Source organism: Bos indicus, chromosome 23 (assembly GCF_029378745.1).
Source record: "Bos indicus isolate NIAB-ARS_2022 breed Sahiwal x Tharparkar chromosome 23, NIAB-ARS_B.indTharparkar_mat_pri_1.0, whole genome shotgun sequence".
Classification (NCBI taxonomy): Eukaryota; Metazoa; Chordata; class Mammalia; order Artiodactyla; family Bovidae; genus Bos; species Bos indicus.
The window spans coordinates 36,941,552-36,954,659 of record NC_091782.1 but is presented as its reverse complement, the minus strand read 5'-3'; the positions used below and the strand labels follow the sequence as shown (position 1 = coordinate 36,954,659).

At 39.9% G+C, this 13,108-nt stretch overlaps 1 protein-coding gene and 1 non-coding gene across 2 annotated transcripts; one reads left to right on the top strand and one right to left on the bottom strand.

Annotated features, from left to right (window-relative positions):
• Window positions 1-417: 417 nt before the first annotated feature.
• On the top strand, window positions 418-11,767 carry LOC139178852 (chorionic somatomammotropin hormone 2-like). Its single transcript, XM_070777642.1, has 6 exons — window positions 418-422; window positions 530-639; window positions 6,731-6,912; window positions 8,799-8,906; window positions 10,767-10,946; window positions 11,576-11,767. The coding sequence occupies exons 1-6, from the start codon at window positions 418-420 to the stop codon at window positions 11,765-11,767; spliced, it is 777 nt and encodes a 258-aa protein (XP_070633743.1).
• On the bottom strand, window positions 4,249-4,354 carry LOC139179150 (U6 spliceosomal RNA). The gene has a single exon (XR_011563579.1). It is a non-coding gene; the product is annotated as a U6 spliceosomal RNA (small nuclear RNA).
• Window positions 11,768-13,108: the final 1,341 nt, after the last annotated feature.

Here is a 13,108-nt window from a genome sequence, read left to right as displayed (position 1 = left end):
CTGCATCCATTAATAATTTATGATAAATATTAATACCAACACAGGGATACATACTACTAAAGTTATAGTGAATAGAGAAAGACATAGAATATATTAGGCAAGAAGTGAAAGTATGGGAAGTCAGCAATGGTAGTAAAGGGCAGTATTACCTTGAGAGAAACGAAGGTTCTCAAAGTTTCTTGAAACATCAAGATCGTGCCAGCTGTCAGGAATTAGCTTAATTTGTAAACCAGAAACTCTACCAGAAGAAATTTAAGTTCATAAAAACATTATGATGCTAAAACCCAAAATTTAGACAGAGAATAGTGTGGGGTCGGGTATATAGACATTCCAAGTTCTCCATTGATTAGTGCATCAGGCACTCAAGGACCACCCTCACTGAAGTCTTTCTCTATTGCTCAACCTACAGGTACCAGCATGGAGTAAGAGACAGCTCTACTCCACAGGCAGTTGAATCCTCTTTTATGGCCTCATGGCTTTCCTTAAGAAGCATTCAATGCAGCACATTTTTTCCACCCCATCCCATCAGGCTGACTCCCCATGGTCAGCAGGCATCCTCACCCTGGGATCATTCCCCATTCGCCAGGGCTCCAGCTCCCAGCTTCTGTGGACTCCAGTGGACTTACAACCCTGTCCGAGGTATGAGAGGCTGCAGCATGGCTTGTCTATGTGGTTCTCACTCCATTCAGACTGTCACAGATTAGTTATTCACTCCCCAACTGCTTCAAATGCCTCCCCCGTCCCAGTGGATGGCCATGGACACGGGGATCTCTCCCAGTGCTTCAGCCCCTTCACTCCAGGTGCAGGCTGGTCCCACTTGCTCTCCTCCTTCTTTCCCCTTCCTCCTTGCCCCTTCTTTCCTTTGTCCTACCAAGTTCTGTGTGGATCCGGATGTTCCTTCTCAGTAGTCAGGGAGTCCTGCCAGGATTCACCTGGTCTTCTGTGAGAACTGCTGCTTCTTTAGACGTTCTTGATGCATCAGTGGAGAGAGGTGTACCCCACTTCCACCTACCCCTCCGTCATCTTGTCCACCCCGTTTGTGCATGGATTAGAAATCAGTTTCCCTTTCTATTAAGTAACATTGCCGTCACCACACACATTTAACTTTTGCTTTTTGAGGAGAACACAGGTAAGTTCCACTCTCTTCAGTTCAGTCAGTCATTCAGTCGTGTCCCACTCTGTGTGACCCCAGGGACTGTGGCACGCCAGGCTTCTCTGTACATCCCGACTCCCAGAGCTTGTTCAATCTCATGATTAGACCCGAAGCTCAAACTTAGATCTTCATCTTAATAATTTTTTATACATAAAAATATGTAACCTTTAAAAATCTCTCCCTATTTGTCCTACCCTTCAGTCTTTGGCAAACATTTGATACCCTGAGTTCCCTGTTTTTTTTTTTTTTTTGTGAAACTCCTTATAGTTGAGATCCTATGGTATTTGTCTTTCTCTGACTTAGTTTACTTAGTGTAATGCCCTCCAGTTTCATCCACGTTGCCACAAATGGAAGGATTTCTTTCCAATTCTAATGGCTAAATAGTATTTACCTATATAGGTCACACGGAGAAGGCAATGGCACCCCACTCCAGTACTCTTGCCTGGAAAATCCCATGGATGGAGGAGCCTGGTAGGCTGCAGTCCATGGGGTTGCTAAGAGTCAGACACGACTGAGCAACTTCACTTTCACTTTTCACTTTCATGCATTGGAGAAGGAAATGGCAACCCACTCCAGTGTTCTTGCCTGGAGAATCCCAGGGATGGGGGATCCTGGTGGGCTGCCGCCTATGGGCTCACACAGACTTGGACACGACTGAAGCGACTTAGCAGCAGTAGCAATAGCAGTATCATAGTGTTGTGGTCAGAGAAAATTCTTGATATAATTTCAATTTCCTTAAATTTATTGAGGTTTGATTTGGGGCCCAAGATGAGGAGAATGTACCATGTGCACTTGAGAAGAAAGTGTATTCTTCTGCGTTTGGATGGAATGTGCTGAAGATATCAGTTAGTTCTGTTTGCTCTAATATTTCCTTCTAGGTTTATGTTTCCTTATATTTTCTGTTCTGATGATCTGTCCACTGGTGTAGGTGTGGGGTTAAAATGCCTACTATTATTGTGTTATGCTCAATTTCCCCTTTTGTGTCAGTTAGTGTTTATCTTATGTATTGAGGTGCTCTTATGTAGGGTACGTAAATAGTTAAAATTGTTATGTCTTTTTCTTGGACTGATCCCTTGATCATTTGGTAGTGTCCTTCTTAATCTCTTATAATAGTTTTGATTTTAAGGTTTGTTTTTTCTGATACGAGAATTGCCAATCTGGCTTTCTTTTGATTTCCATTTGCATGGAATATCTTTTTCCATCCACTCACTTTCAGTCTGTATGTGTCTGTAGGATTGAAGTAAGTCTCTTGTAGACAGCATATATATGGATCTTGTTTTTGTATCCATTCAGCCAGTCTGAGTCTTTTGGTAAGAATGGAAGAAGATAATAGCAAATAAAACAACCGATAAAGGATTGCTTTCCAAAATACAAGCAGCTCAAACAACTCAGTCATCAAAAGCAAAGGCAAGAACTGCAAAAATAAACCAGTGAGACCACATCAAACTCAAAACCTTCTGCATAGTAAAAGAAGCCATCAATAAAATGAAATGACAACCTATGGAATGAAAAAACATGTTTGCAAATCACATATTTGCTAAGGGCTTCGTATCCAAGTATATATAAGAGATTATGCAACTCAGTATGAAAAGAAATCAAACAACCCAAATTATTAAATGAGCAAAGGAAGAGTAAGTGTTTTGAAAAATCTGATGAGTAGACTGTAGATGACAGACCCTGTAAGTTCTTCTTTCCAGAAAAAAAAGCCTGTGTCTTCCTGGCATTGCTTTATTTATCTCCAGTCATCTGTTTGGTGATGCAGTTCACAGTATACATCCTTTACCCAATAGCAATCACTGAACACTGAGCTATATGTGCTCAGAATAGCCTTATTAACTATAACAAACTAATAACTACATACTTAATCTTGAGGCATTTGAAATCTAAGGTGATTGTCAGAATTTTCCACTCCATTGTTTTCTACATTCTTTTTCAAACTTGAAACACCTAGTATGGAAAAATGAATAGGGGACCTAAGTAATACATGCATAGAAGTCATTTAAAACTGGGAGCATTACTGGATTACATTTTTGGGGAATGTATTATTAGTAATACTATTGCAATTTTATTGCCTTTAATTCTCTGCTATACTAGTGGATATTGATTTAAAATAGTAATAACAACATATAGCACATAGTGCTCAGGGTACAGTAGATTGAGAAAGACAAAGCTTATGAGGCTGGAAGGGAAATCACAGAAAATTAGCAACGGTATCAAAACGAAGTGCAGTATTGCCTAGAAAGAAAGCAGAGTCCTCTAATTGTTTGGAGACAACACGAACAAGCCAGATGTGAGCCAACCAGCTTAAACTGTGTACCAGAAACCTCACCAGAAGGAAAATGAAGTTCATAAAAATATGCTGATACTAAACGCCAAAATCCAGACAGTAAGAAAATAGGGTAGGGTTTATGTGATGCTGAAAACTACTCAGAGAGGTAGACATGGAAGCAAATACACTAATGAGCATCAGAAAGATCAAAGCACAAATGGGTCTGAAAAATAAATCATCAGTAGTCTGATGAAAAGAATAAGAGAATCAAATTAGAAAACCAAAATATAAAGACTTGTGCACGTGATAGACCCAGAGAATTCTCAGCAGAGAAAGTTTCGGCCTTAGTGACCAGTGAACAGAAGCCTCCAGCATCAAGAACAACAACCCTGGGCAGGACTCACGACTGTGCGCTTCTGGGAATAGCCGCAGTTTCAAAGTTTGGGCACCATACCACCGAAAAGCAAACGCAGACAAGTATTATAGCTTGCTATGACACTGAATCACAGACAGTAGTGTTTGTGAGTTTGCTTTTCTCATTCAACTATAAAGTTAATGAATCACTAACCAATGATATTTGACACCATCAGTTTCCAGTCAGATCCTCTTTAGTCATACAATGGATATCTGAACCTGTTATATGATCCCCTATAACAGTTTTTATAATTGAATTACTTGATGTTTAATTGAAGGGTAATTGCTTTACAATACTGTACTGGTTTTGGCCAAACATCAGCATGAATCAGCCATAGGGATACCTATGTCCCCACGATCTTGAACCTCCTTGCCACCATCCTTCCCATCCCACCCCTCGAAGCTGTTACAGAAAAATATGGAAGCCTTAACAAATTTGTGTGTCATCCTTGGGCAGGGGTCATGCTAATCTTATTATTATTCCAAATTTTTAATATATGTGCTATGAAAGCAAACACACGTATAACAATTGGGGGAATGTCATGGAAACTTGTAGAATATCATATAGGAAATGAATCACTAGTCCAGGTTCGATACACGATCCTTGGGGCTGGTGGGAGGGGGTTAGGGATGGGGAACACGTGTACGCCCATGGCGGATTCATGTTGATGTGTGGCAGAACCAATAGAATATTGTACAGTAATTAGCCTCCAATTAAAATCAATAAATTTAAATTAAAAAAATAAAAAAATAAGTATTTGAGATAAAATATTAAAAAAACAATTTAACAGAAAAAAAATCATATAGTTAGTCATCTACCAATAGATGATCAATTATATTAGGAATTAGGGTATTCTGCTATATTTACCACCTCTTATAAAATTGAATTTTATAAGGTCCAAAGTTTCATGAAGGAATTAAGCACATATTTATGCATAGCACATGTATACATGCACAGAAATATATGCACACAAATACATGTTATATAAGCTATTATCCTCCTGGCCTGTCACAATAAGATCTTTACTTGATGAGAGAGATGGTCCCAAATTACTCCAACTTATATGTCTTGTTTTTGAGGACCACTTCTTTTATTTTCCAGAGAAGGCAATGGCACCCCACTCCAGTACTCTTGCCTGGAAAATCCCATGGAAGGAGGGCCTGGTGGGCTGTAGTCCATGGGGTCAGTAAGAGTAGGACATGACTGAGTGACTTCCCTTTCACTTTCTTTTATTTTCATCACCTAATTTTAAATATTCATTTTATTCTTAGATACCATGCCCATTTAAACTAACTAAGAGCAGAGAAAACCTAATAAAGGCTGATATCTTATCCTTCATTAAATTATCACTCTTCTGGTAAATTGGAAAAAGAATCATGTTCAGATCTCATTCAGGAGGATAAAATCTCTATTTTTTCAGTTCTCTTGTCCAAACTTAATTCTTGCTCACTTTAGTCTTAAATTCTGCTTACTTACAAAGGTCAGACAGGAAAAGTAATATTAAAATCATGCTTGCAAGAGTCTATGATTTATGCTTAGTTGGCCAAAGGTAGGGCCAGGAATAATTTCTGAAATATTACAATACATCATGGAAGCATGAAGGTCTAGTTCTACTGTCAAAGAGGAGATGTTTGGAGATGATTCAAAAACTAAGCCCCATGGGTTGTCAGGATGTATTCCCGACCAGATAGGTAAATTTTATCCCTAAAAAGTCAAAGTCAGGAAGAGACAGGCCTTGTTTGCAGAGCCCATGACGTTGTCTTGGGTGCTGGTCAGGTAATATTCTTGTGTTATCATTTGGAGATTTATTTGCTATTTTCTTGAAGAAACAAACATAATGAGAAGAATAAAGATGCATAAGAGTAGAAGAGCTGCCAAGGTGCCAAGAAGAAAGGCTAGCCAAGAGAATCAGGCCCCCACACTGATAATTGTCAAAGACTTAGTGAGTGTTTTATAGACAGAGCAGAATAAGTGGATAAAACCAATGTTCTAGGGTCACTGCTGTTTTGCAGTCAAAGACAAAATATTTTTCTCTTTAGGCAGAGTCATCACAGCTCCTGATGTGGTCCTGGTTACACACATGCAGACCGAGGGCCACAGGCATGTGTGATGTGACATCAGGAAGTGAACAGATGAGTGTACTGGTGCCCAATCACCTGCATCTGCTAATAATGGGACCTGGGGAAAATTACTTGCCCTCTCCAAGTCATCACATCTTTATTAACAGAACTTGATGATCATAGTGAGATTAAAGTTTTCTCACAGGGTTCCTGTGAAACATAAATTTTGAGATGTTTTAAAGCTTTTGTGAAAGTATCAGAACATGCATGGGGTTACTAAGGTGAGTGAGCAGATCCAAGGCACAGTATCTTTTTCTCTTAGTATTCTCTCTGTACTCAATAGTGGTGATCAGTCAGTCACGTGTTTACTCTTACCCCAGTGTGATGGTAAACTACACAGATCGACTGGACTTTTCTTGTCATTTCAGTGTCTAAAATTCAAGCATTAGTCAATGTAGAGTAAAAAAATTGCAAACTCCTAGAAGGCCTCACTGCTCAGAGTATGCAGAGTCCCAAGATTAAACTGTCTTAAAAGAATGGCCTAAACACTCTGGCTCAGAATTAAGTTCCAAATGTTTGCAGAGCACAGAAGTACTTCTGGGAGCAATTCAAAAATACATGGAATAACCTACTTCTCCAACTGTCTATCTGTGCAAATATCATCATCCATCTAAATTTACACAGAAGGTGCTCCTTCTTCCCCACCCCAACTTCTACAGCAAGAACTCCTGATCAGAGCAACAGGGAAAGAAAAGGCTTCCCTCCACAGGATGGATTTGATGACCTCAGGTGACTAGATCATCTCAGAATGGCTCATGTTTTTATTTAAACAGGGTCCTGCCTGCTGCTGCTGCTGGTCGTGTCTAATCTGCTCCTGTGCCAAGGCATCTCATGCCTGTCCTGCCGTCCTGACATGTTTGTCTCCTTACAGAAATCCCTTATTGATGTGTTTATCAATGCCGCCAGCCTCTCCCACGACTTCCATAACCTTTCCACAATAATGTTCAATGAGTTTGTAAGTACTCTGGTGTGGTGGTTTAGTTGCTAAATCATGTCCAACTCTTGAGACCTTGTGGACTGTAGCCTGCCAGGCTCGCAGAAGGAAAATTCGCCTAAGTGACAGGGCTATACTATTCTTTAAACAAGAAGGCTGCAATAACACCCTCTCTAGGTCAAAGAGGCCGTCAGTTCATAAGATGTTGAAATCGAAGAAAGGATCAGTTTTGTGAAATCTCAAAGATTCCTAAGAAGTGCAATAATTTTTTCAATTTCCTTTCATTCATTTTCTTTTTTAAATTTCCAAAATAAATGATTTGGTATTTATCAGCTAGGAATGCCATAAAATAATACAATAGACTCAGTGGAATAAACAACAGAAATTTCTTTCCTCACAGTTCTGGGGGATAGAAGTCCCAGATCAGGGTGCCAGCAAGGTGAGGTTCTGGTAAGAACTCTTTTTTCCCAGGCTGGCTTCTCTGTGACTCCTCCCAAAGCGTGGGGGGTGGGGAAGAGAGAGAGAGGAAAAGACACAGAGACACAGAGTGAATTCTCTGGTGTTTCAATTCATGAAGATGCTAAACCTATTGGATCAGTGTTCCACCTTAAGAGCTCATTTGACCTTAATGGGCTTTGCTGGTGGCTCAGATGGTAAAGAATCTGTCTGCAGTGTGAGAGACTTGGGTTCTATCCCTGAGTCTGGAAGATTCCCTGGAGACTGGAACGGCAAGCACTCCAGTATTCTTGCCTGAGAAATCCCATGGACAGAGGAATCTGGTGGGCTATAGACCATGGGATTCCCAAAAGTCAGAACCCTTTTCGAAACACAGCACTTTGGCAGTTAAAGCTCTAACGCATGAATTTGAAGAACACAGATTCAGCCCACAATACTACCTGACACAAAGCACTTTCAGGTGGGACTGGGGAAAAGGAAGTGTGTTGATTTTTGGGTCCTTTCTCTCTGAGCTTTCTTCTCCAGGCTCAGAGTAAATAGCCAATAAATGAGAACTGCTCTGCAGTGAACTGGGTGGGTGGAACATGTAAAACAAAGCTGAATCCCGGTCACAGAAACGAATACTTTGTAGTTTTTTTAAAGGTACAAATTATTGTTCTAAGATTTCAGTGAATAGGTTTCCAGCTGCAATAGAAGGGGTGTTTACAATTGGAAACAATTATTCTCTTTCTGAGCAAGGTATTTGAAAGTTGTTATGTTAATTCTTTTAGGTCAATCAAGGAGCACACAGTAGAGCAGACAGCTAATAAAAGGTGGAGCTAAAGTCTTCTATTAAATTCACGTAGATCTTTTTACTCATTAGCTTTTCTTTCATCCTCCATTTTGACTGTCTATTTTTTTCCAACTCTTACAAGTAAACAAAATATTAAATGATTAAATGAGGTGCATGCATGCATTCTAAGTCACTTCAGTTGTGTCCAATTTTTGACAACCCTTCTGACTGTAGCCCAACAGGCTCCTCTGTCCATAGGATTGGCCAGGCAAGAATACTGGAGTAGGCTGCTGTACCCTCTTGCAAGGGAAGCTCCTCACCTTGGGTTCAAACCTCAGTCTTGTTATATCTCCTGCATTGGCAGGAATATTCTTTACCACTACCGTCCCCTGGGAAGCACCAAATATTGGTACATATGTGCTATATTTGGTTCAAATAGCAAAAAAAAAAAAAGATAATAATAAAACGAGAAGGGAAAAGGTTAAATTTAGAAAAGTCAAATTTAAAATCATTTTTATAGAGACAATATATAGAAAAGTAGGAAAAGAATGACTTTCAAATTTTGTGACCCCCCCCCCCATTAAAAAAAATACACGTCTATTAAACATGTTAGTGTTCTGGTAATGGCTTCATCTACTGAATGCCCAACAACCCTAACTAATTGCCTGATTACTTTCAGGATGAAAAATATGCCCAGGGCAAACTGTACTATATCAATGCCACCAAGAGCTGCCACACCAATTCCTTCCATACTCCCGAAGAAAGAGATAAAGCCCAGCAGATGAACGTGCGTCTTTCACCTGGGTTTTTCACCGGATCAAAAGAGACAGTCTGTAGGTTACCAGACTTCAGATTATTAGAAGCTATGTTAACTGTATATGCAGAAAAAGGTGGAGGAACCGTAAGCAATAGAAGAGAAACTGTATTATGCAGCTGATGAAGCATTAGCGAAATCAAGGGATGACTAAAGATCTGTAGTAGCAAGATAAATAACAGATCCATAAATTGTCCATGCAGACAACTTTAGTTCAACCAATGCATTAGACACAGGATTGCAGCTATTATTCTGTACGAAAACAGGAAATGAATGGGAACTTCCATGTGTAAAATATAAGATTGCAAAATTCATGAATATGTAAGAAACACACCCCAGTTTTGAGTACTCCCTGTTACTAGTGACTCCTACTTGGGAATCCTATAGTGCACCAACCGAGCCCTCGCATCTGCCTTTCAAGGCTCTCCTGATTCTGCTTCTACTTCTCTGACACCTTCTTCATTCGTCATTCTCAACGACTCCTCTGTCACCTTATATTCTTAATATGTAAGTCTCCCCCACAATGGCCTATAAAACATTGCTTTGCTTCTCATGGTGGCAACAACTGCATCTGTTCTGAGGACAACACAGTTTATGTATCAAGCCTCAATCATTTATGGCAACTCCAAATTTTCACTGTTATAATCTCTTTCTGATTTCCTGCATTATTCTTCCTCCTAACATTATTTAAAATATTTTCACATGTATCCCCCCTTAAAATTCTATCTTCTCTCTCTACAACCTTCTTAATGATACTAGCATTCTATTCTCCTGTTAAGCTCATTAATAATGAGGGTGAACAAGTAAAGGAAACAGGACAAACAGGAATAAGAGGAGGGATTTTCAATAAGCTTAAATGTAAAGTTTATTGAGAGTTACTACATGGCCTTACATTTTACTCAGCACTTTATGTGACAAGACTTCCCTGGTGGCTTGCCTAGAAAATCCCATGGACAGAGGAGCTTGGTGCAGGCTACTGTCCATGGGGTTACAAAGAGTCAGGCACGACTGAGAACTTCACTTTATATGCATTACTATATTTAATCCTATTCAGTTCTCTGTTCTTTACCAGTAAAACACTTCATGGCTGTAAAGAAATCAAGAATATTAACTAGAGATCTTCAGCCCCCGGGATTTTCAGGCTCAATTCTGCTAGTAGTAGTGAACTAGGGGGGGCCCTCCACTGTGAATCCCACTGATGCTGTTACTAAAGACAACGCTGTGCCATTTTCTGCCCGGAGACATGTCAACAAAACAACTGTTCTGATATCAGTAGGGGGCTGGTATGGGATCAGCTGAGGAGAGAAGCCTGTTTAGGAACGTCATGTCTTCTTCCTTGTCTCTTTGTTGTAATATCATAAAGCAATTACCAATCTACAATCAATAGGAAGGACTCATCTGATTCATTAATACGAATGAATCACTGGGTGACAATGATGTGGGCACAGGTGGAATCCCTCTCTCCTGGGTCAGGCACTGCAGCACATACTGACTTGCATAAATACTTAGATTCTCTCACGGAAATATACAAACACAAAAGAACTCACTGAGTCGTGGTAGAATTTCAGAAGTAAAAAGAAATTCTTCATGTTATACATTAGAATGCATAGAATAATTAGTTCCTAAAATAACCTAGATGTTTAAAAATTCAGCAAAGTGTGAAGTAATAGCTTACATTTTATCCTTTTGCAACTTTTACTACCTTCAAAAATCTCTGCATGCACATAGGAATAACCAAAAGTTTTTTAGGTCAGCTGCTCTGAGCAAAGATCACGTTACCAAAACCACTGAATTATGATTTTTTTAATGAGACCGTTTCTTCTGGTTGCTTAGAATGAAGACCTTATTAAGTGGACACTCGTGTTACTGTACTGCTGGAATAATCCTCTGTATTATCTAGTTACGGAGATTCAGAGTATGAAAAATCTGTCAGAGGATGTCATATCAAGTGCCATGGAGATTGAGAATATGTCAGAGAAACTTGAAACAATCATAGAGAGTCAATTCAGGAAGGTGAGCATCCTGCAGAGGGCTTTCTTGCTTTGTTCATGAATGAAAGAGGTGACCACTGTAATGCATAAGGAGTTTGGAAATATCTCATTTTGTAAGAAAAAGAGTCATGACTTCTATATACTAGATGGCTACTACATAAACCAGGAGCCTAGACATTCATAGTGATAGATTCTACTGTAAAGGAGTCAGAATTTCACTGCAATTTTTGACATGTGCAGCCTTCCCTGCATTGCACACACTTCCACCAACAGCTTGCCTCTTCCTGGGCACTGGTGGTTGTAGTGTTTTCAAGAGTAATAGTACTAGAGAACAGAATTTCCAAGATCAGCATTTTTCTAAACTATCCCAGGACATCTGCTATTGAAGTTACACTTGTCTTCTTTCTCTGTTCTCCTCAAATCAAAGGATGAGAGTGGGAAGGAAGAAAAGAGAAAGTTAAAACTAAACTTGAGTTCCATTTCTACTTTTTAGATTTCTAATTGTTTTCTCAGATGCTGGCTCCAAAATCCATTTCTAGAGAGTTTTATATTCATATGTCTTTCCCAAATCTTTATTTGATAATTAGAAGGCAAAAAGATAAGCAAATACTAATAAAACACATAAGAGGTCATTATCATTTGGGTATTCAGATTATTTTTCCAGTCTTGAAGATGATACACGAGGCTCACATTCCCTGGTCAAGATTCTCATCCATGAAGTTCAGCGATGAAGATAGGCGTCTTTCTGAATTTTATAACCTGTTCCACTGCCTGCGCAGGGATTCACGTAAAGTTGACATGTACATCAACATCCTGGCGTGCCAAAACCACAAAACGTGCTAAATCCACGTCCATCCCATCCAGCTCTGAGATGGTCATAATGATCTATCCCATAGCGAGCTTCTTGAAATTTAGAGCTTTTTAATGCATGCTCTGTAATGGGTCAACTCTTAAAAATAAACACAGACGCTTTAGAGATGTCAAAATCTAAGAGGGCAATGTGTTAACATTTCTTATCTTCATTTAAGAGTAAATCAAAAGAAAATCCACCCCTACAATTGAGAGAATGAAGCGCCTATTAAAATTGGTCACAAATAGCAGAAGCTGGCATTACAAAGACCATTAAGAGATTATGTAAGAATCACAGCCAATTATTCCGGGTCAAGTTATTCGAATCAAAGAATTAGACAATTGTTCATGGTTCTGGTCATGCTACCAAGAAGGCTGAATCTCAGGATTCTTTATGAAAGCCAGCCACGACTTTCAGCCAACTATCACAGTGTTACACCAGACAAGATAAGTGCTTTGCACTTCTGTGTAAATAGCATGAGGTTTCCTGAACTGTCTAAAGATTGTTAGGATGCTGTCTTAGTCCTTCTGGGATGTTATAACAAAATATGACAGGCTTAAAAACAATGGAAATGGATTTCCACAGCGGGGTCATGCAGGGTCCTTTCTGGTCACACAATTCCTACTGTATCCTCACACAGGGCAGGGTTCGGGAGCTCTGAGTGTCTCTTATATATAAAAGCACACATCTCACAGAAGAGGGTCCATCCTTACAATTCCATCACCTCAAAAAGGCCCCACCTAGGGGTAACATAACCATGGGAATCAGGATTTCATCATATGAAATTTCTGGGGGACACAAAGGCTGAGACTATAGCAGATACAAAGGTGAACCGGCTCATCCTCCTGCAGTGGCTGTCGTCACCCACAGTCCACTGCATCCTCATTTCCAGCATCACCTTGCAGCCATTCCATACATTCTATCACTCTGGGTTTCACAAGTCCAGGTCAGTCAAGTGTCAGCTCCATCTCATATTCAGCCTATTCAATGTCTCCCTCTCCCCTGCTGAGGCCCAGGGGACCTACCAGAAAGTGCAGATGTGTCCATTTCTGCAATGTTCCTTCTCTCTCCCTCTCTGGATCTTCATTCCTTGGGCCAAGTTGGAACTGGGAAGATGGTAATGAGATGGGAAAGTTCTGACATCACTGACTTACATGGTGCCCTTGTAGCCTTCCCTTGGCCAGACGGACTGATCTGAAATTCCCCCTGACTAACAAGTGTTTCTCTTGAGGGGTATCCTGATTATATTCCAGGATATTCACAAGTTGGGGATCCCCAAATTCCTGGTTTCCTTTTTTATCAGGGAAAATGTTGTAGAACCACAGCACTACACC